The sequence below is a fragment of the Pleurodeles waltl genome, chromosome 10 (genome assembly GCF_031143425.1).
Source record: "Pleurodeles waltl isolate 20211129_DDA chromosome 10, aPleWal1.hap1.20221129, whole genome shotgun sequence".
Classification (NCBI taxonomy): Eukaryota; Metazoa; Chordata; class Amphibia; order Caudata; family Salamandridae; genus Pleurodeles; species Pleurodeles waltl.
This window is the reverse complement of record NC_090449.1, coordinates 6,325,727-6,348,303: the sequence shown is the minus strand read 5'-3', so window position 1 is coordinate 6,348,303 and position 22,577 is coordinate 6,325,727. Positions and strand designations below refer to the sequence as shown.

The following is a 22,577-nucleotide window of genomic DNA, read 5'->3' as shown; positions in this document are numbered from 1 at the left end:
ACACGTGCTCCCTGGCTGTAAATACAGAATACTTTGGAGTGTCATTACTCATAAACACGCTGTCCCTGCATGCACGCGCGTACAGTGCACTTCAGTTTCAGTATTACCATGCATTACCTTGGCGTTATAGTATCTGCCGCCTTTGTACTGTTTGTCGATGAAGCGCACCCGGAGGTCTCTCTGCAACCAGTGGTTGGATCGGGCTGAGGAGTAGCTGACGTGGTCACTGTTCTTAACTTGCTTCACCGCAGGGGACTCTCTGTGGACAAAGAGACGAGAGGTCTGAGGTGATTAAGAGCTACCAACCTCGGGCAGAGTTAATCAGACACCAGCAAGGATAATGTGTGTATGCAGTGGTCGAAACTCAGACTGGGCTCTGGAGGGTCTCCATAAACACAACTGAGGAACATGGAGACCTTCACAGACAACCCGCGCTCTGTAGGGGCTCCATAAACACAACTGAGGAACCCAGAGGGCTTCACAGACAGCCTGAGCTCTGGAGGGGCTATTAATACAACCAGGAAATGCTGAGAGTTCCACAGACAGCATGGGCCCTGGAGGGGCTCCATAAACACAACTGAGGAACCCAAAGGGCTTCACAGACAGCCTGAGCCCTGGAGGGGCTATTAACACAACCAAGGAACCTGAAGACCTTCACAGACACCCTGGGCTCCGGAAGGGTTATTAACACAACCTAGAAATGCAGAGAGCTTCACAGACAGCCTGAGCCCTGGAGGGGCTCCATAAACACAACAAAGGAACCCAGAGGGCTTCACAGACAGCCTGGGCCCTGGAGGGGCTCCATAAACACAACCAAGGAACAAGAAGATCTTCACAGACAGCCTGGGCTCTGGAGGGGTTATTAACACAACCTAGAAATGCAGAGAGCTTCACAGACAGCCTGGTGTAAGGAAATGGCTCCCTGTTGCAGTTACCCCCCACTTTGTGCCTGATACTGATGCTGACTTTACTGAGAAGTGTGCTGGGACCCCGCTAACCAGGCCCCAGCACCAGTGTTCTTTCACCTAAAATATACCATTGTCTCCACAATTGGCACAACCCTGGCACCCAGGAAAGTCCCTTGTAAAAGGTACCAGTGGTACCAAGGGCCCTGTGACCAGGGAAGGTCCCTGAGGGCTGCAGAATGTGTTGAGCCACCCTAAGGGACCCCTCACCTAACACATGCACACTGCCATTGCAGATTGTGTGTGTTGGTGGGGAGAAAAAGGCAAAGTCGACATGGCATCCCCCTCAGGGTGCCATGCCTACAAACCACTGCCTGTGGCATAGGTAAGTCACCCCTCTAGCAGGCCTTACAGCCCTAAAGCAGGGTGCACTATACCACAGGTGAGGGCATAGCTGCATGAACAATATGCCCCTACAGTGTCTAAGTCCATTCTTAGACATTGTAAGTACAGTATGGCCATATAAAGTATATGGGCTGGGCGTTTGTCAAAAAAAAACTCCACAGCTCCATAATGGCTACACTGAATACTGGGAAGTTTGGTACCAAACTTCTCAGAATAATAAACCCACACTGATGCCAGTGTTGGATTTATTAACAAATGCACACAGAGGGCATCTTAGAGATGCCCCTGTATTTTACCCAATTGTTCAGTGCAGGACTGACTGGTCTGTGCCAGCCTGCTGCTGAGAGATGAGTTTCTGACCCCATGTGGTGAGAGCCTTTGTGCTCTCTGAGGACAGAAACAAAGCCTGCTCTGGGTGGAGGTGCTTCACACCTCCCCTCTGCAGGAACTGTAACACCTAGCAGTGAGCCTCAAAGGCTCAGGCTTCGTGTTACAATGCCCCAGGGCACTCCAGCTAATGGAGATGCCCGCCCCCCTGGACACAGCCCCCACTTTTGGCGGCAAGTCCAGGGGAGATAATGAGAAAAACAAGGAGGAGTCACTGGCCAGTCAGGACAGCCCCTAAGGTGTCCTGAGCTGAGGTGACCCCTGCCTTTAGAAATCCTCCATCTTGGTTTTGGAGGATTCCCCCAATAGGGATAGGGATGTGCTCCACTCCCCTCAGGGAGGAGGCACTAAGAGGGTGTAGCCACCCTCAAGGACAGTAGCCATTGGCTACTGCCCTCCCAGACCTAAACTCACCCCTAAATTCAGTATTTAGGGGCCCCCAGAACCTAGGAAACTAGATTCCTGCAACCTGAAGACGAAGAAGGACTGCTGACCTGAAGCCCTGCAGAGAAGACGGAGACACCAACTGCTTTGGCCACAGCCCTACCGGCCTGTCTCCCCCCATCAAGAAAAACTGCAACAGCGACGCGTCCCCCAGGGTCCAGCGACCTCTGAAGCCTCAGAGGACTACCCTGCATCTAAAAGGACCAAGAACTCCAGAGGACAGCGACCCTGTTCCACAAAGACTGCAACTTTGCAACAAAGAAGCAACTTTTAAAGACCACACGTTTCCCGCCGGAAGCGTGAGACTTTCCACTCTGCACCCGACGCCCCCGGCTCGACCTGCGGAAAACTAACTCTACAGGGAGGACTCCCCGGCGACTGCGAGCCCGTGAGTAGCCAGAGCTGACCCCCCTGAGCACCCACAGCGACGCCTGCAGAGGGAATCCAGAGGCTCCCCCTGACTGCGACTGCCTGCTTCAAAGAACCCGACGCCTGGGAAACACACTGGACCTGAAGGATCCGACCTCCAGTGCAGGAGCGATCCCCAGGTGGCCCTCTCCCTAGCCCAGGTGGTGGCTACCCCAAGGAGACCCCCACCCACCTCCCCCTTGCCTGCATCGCTGAAGAGACCCCTGGGTCTCCCATTGAAACCTATTGCAAACCCGACGCCTGTTTGCACTCTGCACCCAGCCGCCCCCGTGCCGTTGAGGGTGTACTTTCTGTGCTGACTTGTGTCCCCCCCCCCCCCCCGGTGCCCTACAAAACCCCCCTGGTCTGCCCTCCGAAGTCACGGGTACTTACCTGCTGGCAGACTGGAACCGGGGCACCCCTATCTCCATTGAAGCCAATGTGTTTTGGGCACCACTTTGACCTCTGCACCTGCCCGGCCCTGAACTGCTGGTGTGGTAACTTTGGGGTTGCCCTGAACCCCCAACGGTGGGCTACCTTGGACCCAACTTTGAACCCTGTAAGTGCTTTACTTACCTGTGAAACTAACAAATACTTACCTCCCCCAGGAACTGTTGATTTTTGCACTGTGTCCAATTTTAAAATAGCTTACTGCCATTTTTGCTAAAACTGTACATGCTATTGTGATGATTCAAAGTTCCTAAGATACCTGAGTGAAATACCTTTCATTTAAAGTATTGTTTGTAAATCTTGAACCTGTGGTTCTTAAAATAAACTAAGAAAATATATTTTTCTATATAAAAACCTATTGGTCTGGAATTGTCTTTGCGTGTGTTTTCCTCATTTATTGCCTGTGTGTGTACAACAAATGCTTAGCACTACCCTCTGATAAGCCTACTGCTCGACCACACTACCACAAAATAGAGCATTAGAATTATCTCTTTTTGCCACTCTCGTACCTCTAAGGGGAACCCTTGGACTCTGTGCATGCTATTTCTTACTTTGAAATAGTACATACAGAGCCAACTTCCTACACCTGGGCTCTGTAGGGGCTCCATAAATACAACAGAGGAACCCAAAGGGCTTCACAGACAGCCTGGGCTCTGGAGGGGCTCCATAAACACAACCAAGGAACCTGAAGACCTTCACAGGCAGCCTGGGCTCTGTAGGGGATCCATAAATACAACAGAGGAACCCAAAGGGCTTCACAGACAGCCCTGGGCTCTGGAGGGAGTCCATAAACACAACCAAGGAACCTGAAGACCTTCACAGACAGCCTGGGCTCTGGAGGGGTTATTAACACAACCAAGAAATGCAGAGGGCTTCAAAGACAGCCTGAGCCCTGAAGGGGCTCCAAACACACAACCAAGGAACCCAGAGGGCTTCACAGACAGCCTGAGCTCTGGAAGGGCTATTAACACAACCAGGAAATGCTGAGAGCTTCACAGACAGCCTGGGAGCTGTAGGGGCTCCATAAAAACAACAGAGGAACCCAAAGGGCTTCACAGACAGCCCTGGGCTCTGGAGGGGCTCCATAAACACAACCAAGAAATGCAGAGAGCTTCACAGACAGCCTGGGCTCTGGAGGGGCTATTAACACAACCAAGAAGTGCAGAGAGCTTCACAGACAGCCTGGGCTCTGGAGGGGCTCCATAAACACAACCAAGGAACAAGAAGATCTTCACAGACAGCCTGGGCTCTGGAGGGGCTATTAACACAACCAAGAAATGCAGAGAGCTTCACAGACAGTCTGGGCTCTGGAGGGGCTCCATAAACACAACCAAGGAACCCAGAGGGCTTCACAGACAGCCTGGGCTCTGGAGGGGCTCCATAAACACAACCAAGGAACAAGAAGATCTTCACAGACAGCCTGGGCTCTGGAGGGGCTATTAACACAACCAAGAAATGCAGAGAGCTTCACAGACAGCCTGGGCTCTGGAAAGGCTATTAGCACAACCAAGAAATGCAGAGAGCTTCACAGACAGCCTGGGCTCTGGAAAGGCTATTAGCACATCCAAGGAACTCCTAGGGCTTCACAGACAGCCTGAGCTATGTAGGTGCTCCATAAACAAACCAAGGAACCTGGAGGGCTTCACAGACAGCCTGGGCCCTGGAGGAGCTCCATAAACACAACCAAGGAACCTGGAAGGCTTTACAGACAGCCTGGGCCTTGAAGGGGCTATTAACACAACCAAGAAATGCTGAGAGCTTCACAGACAGCCTGAGCTATGTAGGGGCTCCATAAACAAACCAAAAACCAGGAGGGCTCCACAGATAGCCTGAGCCCTGGAGGGGCTCCATAAACACAACCCAGGAACCCAGAGGTGCTTCACAGACAGCATGGGCTCTGGAGAGGCTCCATAAATACAACTGAGGAACCTGAACACCTTCACAGACAGCCTGAGCCCTGGAGGGGCTCCATGAACACAACCGAGGAACCTGAACACCTTCACAGACATCCTGGCCCTGGATGGGCTATTAACACAACCTAGAAATGCAGAGAGCTTCACAGGCAGCCTGGGATCTGGAGGGGCTCCATAAACACAACCAAGGAACCCAGAGGGCTTCACAGACAGCCTGGGCTCTGGAGGGGCTATTAACACAACCGAGGAACCCGTAGGGCTTCACAGACAGCCTGGGCCCTGGAGGGGCTCCATAAATACAACTGAGGAACACAGAGGGCTTCACAGACAGCCTGGGCTCTGGAGGGGCTCCAAAACACAGCCAAGGAACCTGGAGGGCTTCAAACACAGCCTGGGCTCTGGAGGGGCTATTAACACAACCAAGAAACGCAGAGAGATTCACAGACAGCATGGGCTCTGGAGGAGGATCCATAAACACAGCCAAGGAACCTGGAGGGCTTCACAGACGCCTGGGCTCTGTAGAGGCTAGTCACACAACCAAGGAACACAGAGAGGTTCATAGACAGCCAAGGCTACACACTGAGAAGGTGAGCTCCACACAAGGTCAAGACACTTGGGAAGAATGTGGGGAAGAACTCAAACAATTGGGGGTTTTGAGGGGCTTCTCAAACTGTCAGAACACAGGGGTCTGGACGGCCAGGGACTACAAACCCAGTCTGACCGTGCCGAAATGTGTTTCTCCATCAAACATGAGCTGACCTCAAGGGTTCCCCTCCACCAGAAAACTGATCACCAACAGATCCAGAGATGCCACAAGCCTCAATAAAATAATGTACCCCCTCAGTACTCTCGGACTTAAATTTCCCAGGCACAACTCCTTTTATGGAATACAAATCTTAAGGGACAAGACTGCAGCTGCCACCTCAGGTCATGTGCACACTACCAGCAAACACAGGGCCCTATCAGCCATGTCTCTGAAAACACAAACGGCTTTCAGAAGAACAGCATCTCTTTTAAGGTCAGGGAAGTCCTTAAGAAATGCGAAGGAGGAGGACATGAAGTCTTCCCGCTGAGGAGACACCTGCCAGCTCCCATCTACAGAATCTCGATGGAATTCCACCTCCATGCAAGCCCCTATTCTAACTGCAGTTTGATTCAGACTGAACTCTCTAACAGACTCCATGGAGTCTACCTGCCAAGACACTGCACAAGCCCCTGAGAGCCCAAAACCATGCAACACACTGCACTCTTGGTCTCAAGCAAACTGGCAATATGTCACCAACATTGATGGCATCCCTACAGGCTACCAGTGGTGGCGATCTCACAACAGCAATGGACAGCCACCAAACCTGAGGGATGTGTCCTACTTCTGAAGTAAGCTGAAGGTCACAGGGAGCAAATACATTTATGGTACCACATTAAATAAGCTGAATTCAAGCCAGCATAGCTCATGTACAAGGCCACGTATAGTCTTGCACCCTCTACCTCTCCAGCTGTCTGATGCCGCCCTCCACCTCTCCAACCTTCCCCCACCTCTCCAGCCGTCTGAGGCCGCCCTCCTCCTGTCCAACCTTTCCTCTACCTCTCCAGCCTTCTGATGCTGCCCTCTACCTCTCCAGCCTTCTGATGCTGCCCTCTACCTCTCCAGCCTTCTGATGCCGCCCTCTACCGCTCCAGCCGTCTGAGGCCGCCCTCTACCTCTCCAGCCTGCCGAGGCCGCCCTCCACCTCTCCAGCCTGCCGAGGCCGCCCTCCACCTCTCCAGCCTGCCGAGGCCGCCCTCCACCTCTCCAGGCTTCCGAGGCCGCCCTCCACCTCTCCAGGCTTCCGAGGCCGCCCTCCACCTCTCCAGGCTTCCGAGGCCGCCCTCCACCTCTCCAGCCTTCCGAGGCCGCCCTCCACCTCTCCAGCCTTCTGATGACATATCAGCTGAGGAGAAGCCCTGACTTCACCACCCAAAGCAGGTTCTCCATTCGACAAAATACAGATCTTTTGGGGAAGAACATTATGGATACAATTCTCCTCCCACTGGCGTTTGCTTCCTCTCCTCTTCTAGCTCACAGCTGAGTCTGACCTTCAGGAAAAGCAGTGTAAACACATCTGCTCCAATAAGCTTCGGGTTTACACACAATGCAGTGACCGACGCCCAGAACAGAGGACACTGAAGGTGCGTCTACCAACGTCCACCTGCCAGAATATACACAGTGGGGATGTGCAGATCCCACCTCCTAAACCCAGCACTATCCTGTCTCCATCCATGAAAAGCGATTTGAAGCAACCTCCGGGAAGCATCAGCGCTATGCGAAGCAAACAAAATAGAGAGCCAGTGCTCCCATGGCGCACCTCTCGGAATTCGGATTCCCCAAAGGACTTAGAGGCGCGCTAATTTGCCCTTCAACCAATTTCAGCTGAGGCACCAAAGCACAAATCACAATTTACTTTCTCTTATAAATTTTTGGTGTCTACTGATCTCACGGTCTGAGAGAAGAATATAGACAATTAAACACTTGTGCATAGAAAGAGCCAGAGTCCTCAGCCATGAGGTGGCTACCGGAAGGCCAGCATGTTGTGTGCCAACCCAACAGTAACAAAAGACACACAACAGTGAATACTAAACCAATTGACTATACAGGGGAGTATGAAGTCAAGCATGATTTGCAGCCCTACCTCGTAGAGCACATGTGACATCCAAGACAGGCAAGGCCTGGAACTGCCAAAAAGTGCAGACAAAAGTGTTCCCTTGCCACAGAAGAGCCCAGGGCAAAGGGAGCCCCCTGGGAAGTCCCTCCACCCCCGCAGGTAGTTCACACAACCTAACACCATCTTGTCCCAGTGGCCTAGGGGGTGGGGTATGAGGGGTGGTGCACGGGTAATGTGGGAGGGCAACACCCACCTCTGTCAGCTACCACTGAGCATGCTCACCAAAGAGTTGACTACTGAACAGAGTGAGAATCTTCCCAAGACTGAGCATGACAAGTGGTTTTCCCACGCCACTCCTGCACCGCGCCCCCATTTTGTTACCACGGTGGAAAGGAGATATTGGTTACCTGGTCAAAAACACAAACCAGCCTTGACTGACACCAGACATCCATTAACTTATGCTTAATAAACACAGACATTTATTAGATAGAAGTTCACGCTGTCGCGGGATAGGTAGGCTGAATTACAGACTGTTGGCACAAGCGCCATTCACGTCACACAGTGGCGAAGCTTGCTATTTCAGAGCCCCTGTCTACGCATCTTGTACAATGCTAGTGATGTGACCATGTCAAGCCACTCTGCACACATTTACTCAAAGAGGAACAAATAATCAGGTTTCTGGGGAACAATGGTGCAAAATACATGTTTACCAAACTGCCACATAAAAATACAGCACCATAACTAAAAGCTAAAGTCATAAATACAATTTAACATCCTACTGCTCAATCGTGGTCCTGAGCCTCATAGGTCACCCTTGAGTGTCCCTAAAGTGCTAACGGAAAAGAAGTCCTACAAATGGCTAAACAATAAACGGTAAAAACACAAACCAAAAATCAATGGGGTGCACAGGGCGCAGTCTTTGCAACGGAGGTCCCTTGGCCACAGCTTTTCAGCAGCGATGTCATGAAAGTCCTGCACTCGTTTTTCATACACTGCATAGAAAAGTAGCCACAGAGCTCAATTTGAGCTGGTGGGGCCCTCCAGCACTCATTTTTGGGGACCAGCACTTACTTTTCCTTATCAGTCTTTGACTCAGAGCACAAGAAAGACAAAAGAGGGGGAAAGAAGAATGGAAAAAAGACAACAACAAAAAACAGTGACAAAGAAAGCAAGCAGGATGAAAAAGAATCTGGAACAGCGCGATAAAGGAGCAGAGAGTGGCTGAAGAGGACTGAGGTGGAATCTAGACTATGCTCCCTTGGAATACATCACCCTGACATTCAATAGCTTCGGTTGCCGGCTTCTGAGAACAACCTTGGGCCCCAAAAAGTATTAAATCAGTACAAGCATCAAGAGGCTGTGTCACGGTTTCTACTTTAGACCCACAGGCTAGTGACAGGCTCCTTCTGCAAGGGTTACCTGTCAGACTCCCTCTGGGGTTTCCTCTTCTTATCGCCCTTCACTGAACTACTCAGGTCCGTTCTATCAGTCTGCAAACCTGGTCCAGATCCCTTCCGTTCTTCCTCTTTCCTTTTCTCTTCAGCCTTATGGGCTTTGCTTAAACGACCTGGTGAGACGACAGAAAAAACAGGAGAAGCATGAAAGGCCGGTGTTAGGGGGGTCTTTTTTTGTGGCTGACAAGTAACTGATTGACAGATCCATGTTGGAGTAAAGAGCCACATATTACAAGATCTAAATTGTGGCTTACTGCTGGTTCAGGCCCCTAAATCCTTTGCGGTGAACACAGACCATTTGAGGAGTTTTTTGGGCCAGAAACACACACACACACAGATGCACACAAACTCAGGAAACCATGAGCTATCCTGAAGGTACTGTGGTGAAGTGACAGTGGAGAAGGTCCCTAGCTGACCATAATGAGTACAACAGAGTGCAGACATGTGCTATTTCCTTTCCTGTTAGACTATAGTATGTTATAGATCTTTCCAGAGCCTTATTCACAGAAACAGGGCTAGCCACCTCTGGGTTTCACAATTCAACCTACCTTCAATTCAAGTTATCTAATTGTATTTTAAAGATATTTCTCTTTAAAAAAAAAATACCTATCAGGTCTAAAAAAAATCATTAAAATGTTACTAGACCTGCAGGTCGAGTAACTTGAGTAATCTGCTCGGCCATAACTAATGTACTTGACCTGTAAACAGGTTTCGAATTGTGGGATCCTAGTCAAATAATTTTGTTTACAGAGTCGCCTCTTTCTTCATTCTCACATGAGCTCAGCTTCAAATATGTGAGCTCAGCATTTCTGCAGTACAAACAAACTTCCTTCTTTGTTTAAATAGACTAGATGTTTGCCCCATGTATGAAAAGAATCCAGCCCACATATAGGGAACACATGATCAATGACTTGTCTCTTAGTTTACTAATAGCATTGCATCAGGGCAGGAGTGTTTCTCAGTTTATCTTTAAACATTAACTTTTAATAAGTATACGACTAAAGCATGACGTGGACACACTGTCATTCACAGACAGAACATTTCCATGAAATGCTCCAAACCTTTCCATCTTTCAACTTTAGTGATAAAACTATATAATGTATTAATCTGTGAAAATTTGGTTTCAGAAAACATATTTATTCTTTGCACTTGACCAAGTAAAGTGTTCTGATTTATTTTCATCCTACTAAAATATTTTTTCTAATGAGGGAACGCCTACCTTGCATACATTATATCTAGCGCAGGTATAATGTGGCACAAGGCTTTACAAACTAGCACAATGGTACCATTACACCAGTTTGTAAATGTAGCTCACTGTAGGAGACTTTAAATGTCAAGGACTTTGAAACTGGAGGCTAAAAATTAAATTAGTTTACTCAGATTGATTCGAGGGAGGAGTACAGGTGTGTCAAAAACAGGATATGGTATGGACGATGTGTGGCTTGAATTGAATTTAGAAAAGATCTAACCTTACTATTTTTATTTTATTTACGTTTGTTACAAATTAAATAAAATGTGCCATCATTTGTGTATGTGTTTGATGAATGCTTCTTTCAGTATTCTCTGCATATTGTTTTACGTTTCAAATCACTGCCAATATTTAGACCGGGGTTCCAGGATCCAGTAATGACTCAGTTGGGGTCCCTGGCTTCCACTAATGATAAAGGGGGGGGGGGGGGGGGGGGGGCGGGTCCACAGAAGTCAAAAGGTTGGGAACCACTGATTTACAGTATAGTATCACAACTGGTGTGCTCTCCCCGAGAGCAGCACATAGACCACTGTCAACACCAGAGCAGTACGCACTCTATTGGCAACAAAAATGCAAAAACCCAGCACTCTCAAAACAACGTAATTTATGAATTGTGCTGATATGTTGTGGTTTAACCTTTTGCATTGCAGAGTTCAATCCTGAAAACTTATTTTTAATATGTTTACAAATACTGTTCCATTGCAATGTATTGCTGCAGGTTTTCAGAGTGTGTTAGGGTGTGGTCCCTTTCCAGGGCCTTCCAGAGACTTTGCCTGCAACATGCCTGGGCGTGGTTCTGGGCTGGGCCAAGACTCTATAAAAGAGAGCCAGCCCAACTCCCAATGCTCACTATTCAGAGGTCCCGGTGCAGAGCAGCAGCTTCTTCCTGAGCTCCTGTCCCGGTGGCCTATTTGGATCTTTCAGTCTTCTGCCCTCATCCTTCATTGATGATCATTGTTCCAGGCGGTAAGACGGTGGTTGGACATTTCCCGACACCGTTATTGAGAATATTCATATTCTTGGTTTAATTCTTAGATGAATAACAGATTACTTGCGCGCTGCCATTTTTTGACATTTATATGCTGGTTTGCAAATAGGCAGGACGTGCAATTTATTCCATAAAGGTTTGACTTTGTTATTCATTACGCGCTGCCATTTCGTGACATTTACGTGGTTGCTTAAGAATCGGCAAGACGCGCAATTCGTTTTATGGTGTTTGGACACTGTTGTCGATTGCGCGCTGCTATTTCTTGACATTTACATGATGTTTTACGAGTTGGAAAGACGCGCAACTCGTTTCATGAGTATTTAACTTTGTTGTTCATTGCGCGCTACCATTTCTTGACATTTACATGGTGGCTTAAGAATCGGCAAAAGAAGCGCAATTTGTTTCATTGTACTTTGATCTTGTTATTTATTGTGAGCTGATATTCCTTGACATTTATATCGTGTTTTACGAATCGGCAAGACGCGCGATTCGATTAATGAGGATTTGACTTTGATGTTCATTGCATGTTACCATTTCTTGGTATTTTACATGGTAACACTCGAATTGGCAAGACGCACAATTCTCTTCTCGAGTTTAATTCATGTTGTTTATTGTATGCCACTATTCTAAGATATTTATTATGTAATATTCGAGTTGACAAGTTATGTGATTTGTTTCCTGAAACCATATTGTGTTATTCATGGTGCACAATCCTTTTATGGTGTTTAATATATATATATATATTCAATTTGTGTTGAAACATTTTAAGAGTACACAGAAGGCCAGAGTTTCTAGATGCAATATTGTATGGTCCTAGTATACATTCTCAAAACAGGGTTTATATGACTAGTTTAAAATGTAGTCAGAATGTTTTTTCTGATTCTCATGTAAAGGAAAGTACTTGAATAAGAAAGTTTTAATTTAATTCATCTTGATTCCCCTACAGGTATCCAGCCATCTTGAAACTTAGTCATTTTAAACTTAACTCTTAGATTGTTCATGTTTTCAGAGTGACTAGGCTTAGAATCATAGTTTAGTATTGATTTCAGGAGATATAATTTTCATATTGTGTGTTCTAACCTTTTTCTTACTACAGGTCTCCTTCCCAGCTGTTCCCTTCCTAATCCCCTCTTGGACTCTCTCAGTCTCTGTGATTTATCTATCAGAGTCTTGGAGCTGTTCAGTGGTGGACGTGTTGGGAACGTGCACAGACCCCGAGGATCTGGTGACTCTGACAACCAGGGAGTTCCCTCATTGCAGAAAAGAAGTGCCCCCTTCCTCTTAAGCTGATAGACCTTCCCACAGAGCATCTCAGAAACCAAGAAGTCCCCTGTCATTACAGAAGAGATGATGGTTCACCAAAGGGCATCACAGAGACTAGGAACTCCTTCCTATGCAGTGTTTCCTTCCTGCCCTAGACAGCCCATACCCTCAGTTACTTACTTAAGTCTTTGCTGTTTTTCTCATATTCTTTCTTGCCAACCAATCGAAGGGAGTACTGTGTGACTGTCGCAACTTTCCCCCCAATAGCAAGCTTCACCATCACTCGAGCATTGTCGGGGTCTACGCCCTCCACCTACAAAAGAAGGATGATTAGTCATCAACAGGAAGAGCACAATACACCAGTGAGACATCAAAAGGAACAAAAGCAAAGAGCATATGTTGATAGCACCTGGGAGGGGCCAATGGTACTGAAGAGCAGGCTAGGCCTGCGTACATTCCCAGCACGAGCCGAGCAGAAGGGCGACACGGTGGATGAACGAGACTTGTATCCCCAAGACAAAGGAGCGACAGCACAGGAGGCCAAGCAAGAGCTGTAGTCACCCCCTTGGTAAGGTGGGAGGAGGATGCAGAGCTAAAGGTGCTGTATAGAGAGGCGGGTAAGCAATACCGAGACAAAGGAGGGACACCCCCGCAGGGGAATGTGGCGGTCAGCGCCGCAAGCCAACCAACAGAACTATCCACAGACAGTACTGCATGCTGACCCCCAAAGGAGGTCGAGAGAGGGGCAGTGGCTACGGTATACTGACCACTAGCTATAGTCACTGGGGGGGGGAGGGGGGGGGGGGATGGAGTGCTGCATACTGACCACTGGTTATAGTCAAAGGGGGGGTGGCAGTGCTATATACTAACCACTGGCTATTGAGGGCTTGGCAGTGCTATACACAGGGGAGGTGGCCGAACATCAGGGTTTTGTTCTCAGCGCTATGGATAGTAAGGGAGGGGCTGTCTGAGCAATACATCGACCTCAGAGTATGGCTATAGGAGGGGTTGACCGTGCTTTATAGTGACCTGTGGATAGTCAGGGAGGGGCTGTCTGTGCGGTACACCGACCTCTGGGTATGGTTATTGGAAGATTGACTGTGCTCTGTAGGCACCTGTGGATACAGTCAGAGAGGGGCTGTCTGTGCAGTACACTGGCCTTTGGGTATGGCTATAGGAGGGGTTGACCGTGCTTTATAGTGACCTGTGGATAGTCAGGGAGGGGCTGTCTGTGGAGTACACCAGCCTCTGGGTATGGCTATTGGGAGATTGACTGCTCTATAGGCACCTATGGATACAGTCGGGGAGGGGCTGCCCATGCTGAACACTGACCCCTGAAGACAGAGGGGCTTCTAGTGTAATACACAGAGTCTGAAGAGGGCATAGACTGAAGAGAACGTTAAGCGTGATCAACAGGTTAGTCCCCCATCTACACAAGGAGCTGGCAGATTCCTGAAGAGTGACCAAATGTGAGAGACGCCACCAGCACAGTGCATTTACCTTTCCGTACAACTCCTTATGTGCGCCTGTCTCAATGTGCACGAGTGCCCCTGTCACAAGTCCTCCCACCTCCTCCTGCCGCTCTTCACCAGGCTTGGGGGGCCGGCGAGGTCTGCTGGGCTCCAAGTCTTTCACTGCAGATCTGTCAGCTCCTAGACCAAGTCCCTTCGGCCTCAGCTGATGCTCCAGGGGCTTCACATCTCTGAAATGAATGGAAGAGATCACTGGTGTCCCTGAAGCCCAACCTCATTCCCCGGGGCCTACGAAGCACGAAGGAAAGATCTTTAAACACGCTGTGATCCCCCACCGTAAAGACCTGTTCCCATAGAAGAGCTATCAGCATTTTGGGGCACATAGAGGCTTTAGAGCACAGAGCCTGAAATGAGTTGATGGACAGGAGAGGGGCAGTCTGCCATTTTACTAGGAGATGAAGCCCGTTAGATGTGTACAGACCATCTATGCATTATGTGGGCCAACAAGCTATGTGGGGGCAGAAACCAACTTAGGACACCCCGATAAAGACACCTCTGAGAAGCACGAAGAGAGATTAGTGTGATGCCACTTGTTCAAAAGGGGCCAATGTAATGCCAAGGGAAGAGACGGTGGAGTACATATGATGAAAAGGTACCAAGATCCTAAGACACACAACCACTAAAACAGAGCAGACATCTCAGAACAATTCAGTCCTGTGGATTTGAGCCGTGAATTGCATCTTCCTCTCTAGATGTTGGTGGAGGTCTCTAGAAGCGCATGTCCACGTGCACGCTGCACTTCACTGAAGGCGCCTGGGGATTTAACCCAACTGACGCAGAATATTCCAAAAGAGAATTCCTGGGACGGATAGGGGTGGCTAGGACTGGGTGTTTCCTGACACACCAAGGGCATTGTATAACCACATCCATGCACTGCGAGCTGCCTGAGAGAGGTCAGTGAGTGCAAATGTAGGCATGACCGCCAGAACGAGGTACACTGACACACGGAAGGTGTCCAGTTGTGTGGTTCAGCGTTTGGTGCATCAATGGCTTCCTTCCTTGCTTTCAACTGTGCTTGCTACAGCCAGTATTTGTATGCGTTCAGAAGTGCAGGATCCAGATTGTCAATGGATACCATGCGGGCGAATCAAGTCCTGAAAATAAATGATTCGGGCCCTGACATGAAAACAGTGCTATCGATACTCAAATGGGGAAAGAGTGCTGGGCTGTCTGAAACTTGTATCGTCTCATATGTAACTGTAAAGCTATCAAATGAACACTCCGGACTAGGAATCCAGACCTACAGCTCTGCAGGAAAGGACAACCTCCACAATCCAGAATATGATTTTGAAAAAAAGGCACAAAGACTCCTCCACTAACCTAGGTGGCATGCTTCATCATTGAGTAGCTCCTCATTTGAAACCCATGTCTGGCGAGCAGGTGGGCTCTATAGTCAGAGGGGATCTTAAATGGAGATCTTTTGCAGACTGTGCTGAGATCTAGATACGCACAGGATAAAATTGCTTGTAGATCAACCATTTGTGGATCTCAGCTACATTTAAATCATCAAAATGGGGATAAGAGGGGGCAATCAATGACTCTCTTTACCTCTGGTCAACATGTTCCGGTCTCATGTGAGGTCCCCGGCCTTCTTCAGGGCCTGGATCAAAGCCTTAACTATGTTGTGCCTCTACCCTTGCTGCCTAGCACCTGCTGCATAGCGTCAACATGGTGACCGCGCGGGTAGCCCCATCAATCACAGCCATGCATTCAAGCTCAACATTCATGTTAATGTTCTTCATCTCCGAAGAGCAGGAACATGTAAAGGTGAATGCAAACTGCAGTGAGAAACATAAGGACTGACAATCTGGTGTGTCACCTCATCGGTTCCAATCTCATTGTCTAGTGCAATTCTCTGTTATTTTGGAAACACACTAAGAACCTGACAACATGCATGCAAAACAGTTGCTCTCGATATCAGTGAGAATCTCATGAATTCACCGTTACGTTAATGCAGAATGTCGATGATGCACAAAAGAGGAGAGCAAAAGCAGGAAGGACGCTGAAATAGTCAGCGACTCAGTGAGGTCTGTTGATACTTCAACAAAGAGGGGGTTTAAGTAACTGAGGAATATTTTCCCAGTCGATTCCACACAAATATTTTATATATTCATAATCTGGAGGTTGGGTTCCAAAACGGACACGTCTGCAGGAGTATAGCCCCGTGGGGAAGTCTAAATAACCCCTCTACTTCCCAAAACATTTCAGAAACATCCAGGTTAACATCTGTCCCCCATTTCTTACACTCACTGTTTGAAGGTTCGTCCAATGCCTTCCCCCTGCTTCCAGCCCATTCCACGCAGCATTGCCATTCCATAGGCCTCAACGGGTACCACGTCGTAATCCACATCTGTGGCCTGTGAGAAAAAGGAATTCTAGAGTTACATCCTACAAAAGGGTGCAAAATACTTCTACACAGGGTTTAAATATATGGGCAGGCGATCTCAGTGCCGTACCCACTTCACCCACCCATTGACTCCAGGTCAGGCTAAGAAAGGTGTGTAGCATGAAAAGCAAGGACTCTGCGAACCCCGAGGCCAGGAGAGATAGAAAGTGTGTGACACTGGATGCTGAAGCCCTGGGATCCTGAACCTTTGAAAGATGAATCATTTTGGTTCAAGACCGGGGTCCCTCCAATCTTAACCATGGCTTGAGGTTAATTGCCACATGGATGATTAACAACTCGCCTGAACTAAACAGCAATAAGACTAAGGTGATGATGTTGAATAACAGTCCCCAACTTTGGGGTCTACAACACTGGCCGTTCTGGGGACCTTTCCTACTCAGTCACCCAAAGTTAAGAACTTGGCTTCCTACTGGACGAAAATCTTTTGATGAATCATCAGGTGATGAAGGTGACCTCCACTTGTTTTGCTATACTCAAGTTGCAGAAGAAAATTGTCTGGATTTTCCCTCTGCCAGCCGAAAAGACAGCAATCCAAGCCCTAATCCTGTCCAGACTGGATTATGGTAACATTCTTGTAGGAAAGTAGCCTCCCTTTAGCATGGTTACCCCCACTTTTTGCCTGTTTGTCAGTGTGTTTGACTGTGTTCACTGGGATCCTGTTAACGAGGACCCCAGTAATTATGCTCTTTGCCTTCTAACTTGGTAACTTGCACCATTTTCACAGCACATTTGGTATACTAGTGCCCCCATTTAAGTCCCTCGTATATGGTACCCAGGAATCCATGCCATTGTGGTACCAGGGGATCCCCATGGGCTGCAGCATGTATTATGCCACCCATGGGGGCCCATGCAAAATGTTCTGCAGGTCTGCCATTGCAGCCTGTGTGAAAGGGTGCATGCACACTTTTTCACCAAAGGTCACTGCACAAGTTCACTATAAGTCACCCCTATGGCAGGCCCTCTGAGACCAAAGGGCAGGATGCAAGTACCTGTGTGTGAGGGCACCCCTGCACTAGCAAAGGTGCCCCCACGAACCCCAGTGCCATTTTCATGGACTTCGTGAGTGCAGGTCACTACCTATGTCCAGCTACATAATGGTAACTCCGAACTTGGGCATGTTTGGTATCAAACATGTCGGAATCGTACCCCAATACTGTTGCCAGTATTGGATGTATGATTCCAGGCACTCTGGGGGCTCCTTAGAGGACCCCCTGCATTGCTCCTACCAGCCTTCTGGGGTTTTCCAAGCAGCCCAGGTTTCTACCCTCCTGCTGCTTGAACAGCTCAAGCCCAGGAAATCAGAACAAAGGATTCCCTTTGGGGGGAGAGGGGGGCTAACACCCTCTCCCTTTGGAAATAGGTGTTACATGGCTTGGGAGGGGCAGCCTCCCCAAGCCACTGGTATGCTTGGAAGGGCACATTTGGTGCCCTCCGTGCATAAACCAGTCTACACCGGTTCAGGGACCCCCAGTCCCTGCTCTGGCGTGAAACTGGACAATAGAAAGGGGAGTGACCACTCCCCTGTCCACCACCACCCTAGAGGTGGTGCTCAGAGCTCCTCCAGAGGGTCCCTGGGTTCTGCCATCATGAATCCAAGGTTGGCAGGGACCTCTGGGAGCATCTGAGTGGCCAGGTCAGGCAGGTGACATCAGAGCCCCCTCCTTATAGGTGCTCACCTGGTTAGGTGACCAATTCCCCTTTCAGGGCTATTTAGGGTCTCTCTCTTGGTTGGGTCCTCAGATTCAGCTTGCAAGATTCCAGGAGGATGCCTCTGCAACCTTACTTCAACTTCTAACCACTGGAACCGCGACAAGACCCTCCAGGATCAGAATCTGCATCCACAAAGAAGATTCTGCTTACAACATTGTTTCCACAGCTCCTTCCGGCAACTTCAACATTTCCCTGGCTGTACATCCTCTGAGGGCGGCAAGTCTTCAGTCTGCACGAGAAGGAAGGAGGAATCTCCCTTGGAGTGAAGGAGTCACTCCCCTGCATCCACAGGTACCTATTGCAACGTCGACCGGCTGCATGGATCTCCTCTCACCCTGAGCTGCGTGGATCCTGCATCATGGGTGGTGGTCCAGAGTAGTACTCTTGGTCCTCTCTGCAAGCTGTCCAACTTTGGTGGAGGTAAGCCCTTGCCTTCCCAAGCAGGACAGTACCCCTTTGCACCCGCATCTCTTGCAGCTGCCAAGGTTTGTTTGCATCTTCTCCAAGGGATCTTCAGTCTTCGTGTAGTCCTAGCACAGGCTTAGTGTAGTCCTAGCACAGGCTTCGTGTAGTCCTAGCACCCAGCACTCCTTCCTGCGATGCACAGCCCTCTACGTGGTTCTCCTGCGGCGTGGGACACTCCTCCATTTGTGCTGCGTGGGCTCTTCTGTGACTTGTGTCCCCGTCCTATGGGACTCCTATGGGTGCTGCCTCTGCTCCTGTGGGCTCTCTGTGTCGCTGAGGGTCCCCTGTAACTCCCTCTCCTGGGGTGAGTCCTCCTGGGCCTTGCTGGTCCCTGCAGCTCCACTTTCCGCCAACCAACGACATTTGCCTTAGCCAAGGCTTGTTGGTGGAATCCTTGCACCAGAACTCAACTGCAATTCTTCTTCCAGAGTGGGACGTTGTCTGCACCCCTCAGGAACTCTTCACCAACCCCAGGGGTGCAGTGCTGTCCTTCTTCAATCTAGGATTGCAGGAGTTGGTCGACGGTGATGTGGTGGGTAGTGGCTCCTGCCCCCAGTGGAATCTTCTGTGACTTCTGGACTTGGTCCCCTTCTTCCACAGGTCTTCTTCTTCAGGAATCCACTGCAGGTTTCGTGCAGTCTTGTCTGGGTGTTGTGCTATCTTCATTTTCATTCCTTTTAGTGGTTTGGGGAAAGTCAAGTAACTTACTCCTTTCCTCCTGGTCGCTGGGGGGCACTGTGGTACTTACCTTTGGGGTTTCCTAGTACCCCCAGCTCCCCTGTACACATTCCACTTACCCAGGTGGGGGTCCTGTGTTCGCATTCCATTTTTTTAGTGTATGGTTGGGGCTCCCCCCAGAGTCACTATCGGTTATTGCTATTTGCACTGTTTTCTAACCTTTTCTATGCCTAGTGCTGATTACTAGTGTACATATCTAGTGTGTTACTTACCTCCTATTGGAGGGTCGCCTCTCTAGTACTTTTTGGTATTGTGTCACTAAAATAAAGTACCTTTATTTTTGTACAACTGAGTGTTTTGACTGCAGTGGTATTGCATGAGCTTTGCATATCTCCTAGATAAGCCTTGGCTGCTCATCCACAGCTACCTCTAGAGAGCCTGGCTTCTAGACACTGCCTACACTTCACTAAGAGGGGCTATCTGGACCTGGTATAAGATTTAAGTACCCTGTGTACCCACCACACACCAGGCCTGCTTCTTACAATTCTATTCTTAGGCATAGACCAAGCTTCTATTCGCCACCTGCAGAATGTTCAGAATGGCTACGGCACGCTTTACGGGCTCACGATCTTGAAGAGCATTCAGTTTGAAGCATTGTGCTAGATCTTAAAAGGTAGAACGCGAGTTGGCCAGTGCTACATCCAGAAGCTAATACTGCCCTACTTGCCGGCCTGCTCCTTAAGATCCCAGCATCTGGCACTATGTACGGTCCCTAGGTTTCACCTGAACTGAATAGGTGTACATTTGTGCTCCGTTTTAGGTCCCAAGCTCTGGAACTCCCTTCCAATTACCTTAAGAAACTGTTCCACACTCCTTGCTTTTCGCAAGAACCTGAAGACGTGGGAGCTATTTTAATCTGGGAGCTGGCCTTCACTGTTTCTATGGCTCAGCACCGGGAAGCCCTATTTTGGGTAGCTGTGCGCTTTACAAAATTACAATAAAAATAATAATAATAATGTCAGCGAATAACTGAAGCGGCAAGCGCCACAAGAGACTTGCAATGTATTGAATGGGCACAAAGTGTGCAGAAAGGGTGAGGGTGGTGGGATAAGAGGCTGCAAGCGGGGGCTGGTGGGTGGAAGGCGGGTGCTGACGAACATTTGTTGAGGGCTGGTATGTGCAGCAAAGGACAGAAATGTGAGCTGAAGGCAGGTGACGGTGATGCATGGTCATTGCAGATGGGACGCCAGGGTGCAGAAGGAGGCAGAAGCTTTTCCTGAAGCTAAATGCAGATAATGCTCGCAGCAATTTACCGATTCCGGGCGCAGGCTCACATCTACTTTGTCCCCATCCTCAAAACCGTCAGGGACCTTATTCTGCATCAGAAGCGGGATGGTCATGTTCAAATCAACCTTCTCTCCATGCTCCCAGATCTCTTGGGACCTCTTGGACTCTGAAAGATACAAGGCAGCAATGGTGAAGACATGAAGGCAAGAGCAGCAGCAGGAAGGAGCTTGGTACTACAGGGAAAGGAAACACCTAACAGCAAACAGGCCGCTTCGAGTGATAGCGCGTATGTGAAGGGTTGACCAACAGAAGGAGGATCAGTATTACTGGGAAAGAAAACACCCAGCAATAGACAGGAAACAAGGGGCAATAGAGAAGGCAAAGCCAAGAACAGGCACATAAAACTGGGCACTATAGGGTACTACAGAGAAAGAAAAAACAACAGCAACAAACAGCAATGGAGACTTCATGATGAAACTGCAACCAGAACAAGGCTTGGGACTACAGTAAAAGAAAACATCCAGAGTCAAACAGCAATGGTGAATCTATGTGAAGGTTTATAACAGCAACCAAGAAAACGCTGAGTAGTACAGGGAACGAAAACATCAAGTGACAAACAGCAACAGTGAATATATGTGAAGGTTTATAACAACAACCAAGAAAACGCTGAGTGGTACAGGGAACGAAAACATCAAGCGACAAACAGCAACGGTGAATATATGTGAAGGTTTATAACAACCAAGAAAACGCTGAGTAGTACAGGGAACGAAAACATCAAGCAAGAAACAGCAATGGTGAATATATGTGAAGGTTTATAACAACAACAAGAAAACGCTGAGTGGTACAGGGAAAGAAAACATCAAGCGACAAACAGCAACAGTGAATATATGTGAAGGTTTATAACAACCAAGAAAACGCTGAGTAGTACAGGGAAAGAAAACATCAAGCGACAAACAGCAATGGTGAATATATGTGAAGGTTTATAACAACAACAAGAAAACGCTGAGTGGTAAAGGGAAAGAAAACATCAAGCGACAAACAGCAATGGTGAATATATGTGAGGGTTTATAACAACCAAGAAAACGCTGAGTGGTACAGGGAAAGAAAACACCAAGCGAGAAATAGCAACTGTGAATATATGTGAAGGTTTATAACAACAAGAAAACGCTGAGGGGTACAGGGAAAGAAAACACCAAGCGAGAAATAGCAACTGTGAATATATGTGAAGGTTTATACCAACAACAAGAAAACGCTGAGGGGTACAGGGAATGAAAACATCAAGCGACAAACAGCAACGGTGAATATATGTGAAGGTTTATAACAACCAAGAAAACGCTGAGTAGTACAGGGAACGAAAACATCAAGCGACAAACAGCAACGGTGAATACACGAAGGTTTGAAACACAACAAGGTATCCTACAACCTGTAACCAACAATGGTACTTATTGGATTCAATAAAAGGGAGAGTGACATGCAATCCATGGGAAACCTGCTTAGATTTTTAAAGGATCCGCACCCACTCTTGCTTGACCTTCCCAGATGAACCTACATCACACCCCACCTCAAGAAGCTACACTGACTCCCAAGCCAGAAGACATGCCAGTTCAAGATGCTGACCCATGCATACAAAGCTCTGCACAATGGAGGACCCGCATACATCAACACGAGTGACCTTCCACCAACCGACCAAACACCTGTGATCTGCCTCTCGCAGACCTCCAAGGATCCAAAAGCGGAGGACGCTCCTTCTCTCACCTGGCAGCCAAAGCCTGGAACGACCTTCCTGTGCACCTGAGGAACACCACATTGCTTTGGGAATTCAGGAAAAGACTCAAAACATGGTTGTTCGAATGAACAGAGCACCGCGAAGCAGCTAGCAACGGCAGCGCCTTGAGACCCTCACAGGTGATTTGCCTCACTTTATAAATCCTGACTGATTGACTGTTAGAGCACGCATCATCATCGGGTGGCATCAACTCCCGTAGAACCAGGA

The 22,577-nt window shown here is 48.6% G+C and overlaps 1 protein-coding gene across 1 annotated transcript in view; it reads right to left on the bottom strand.

Moving 5' to 3' along the window:
* GPKOW (G-patch domain and KOW motifs) overlaps positions 1-22,577 on the bottom strand; it is an 85,253-nt gene that overhangs the window by 46,084 nt on the left and 16,592 nt on the right. Inside the window, exons 3-8 of the mRNA XM_069209319.1 lie at positions 20,611-20,750; positions 16,288-16,394; positions 14,006-14,207; positions 12,686-12,818; positions 8,971-9,118; positions 118-259 (exon numbers count right to left, since the gene is read on the bottom strand). Of these exons, the coding sequence (XP_069065420.1) occupies positions 118-259; positions 8,971-9,118; positions 12,686-12,818; positions 14,006-14,207; positions 16,288-16,394; positions 20,611-20,750 (872 nt within the window). The remainder of the gene's footprint in view (positions 1-117; positions 260-8,970; positions 9,119-12,685; positions 12,819-14,005; positions 14,208-16,287; positions 16,395-20,610; positions 20,751-22,577) is intronic.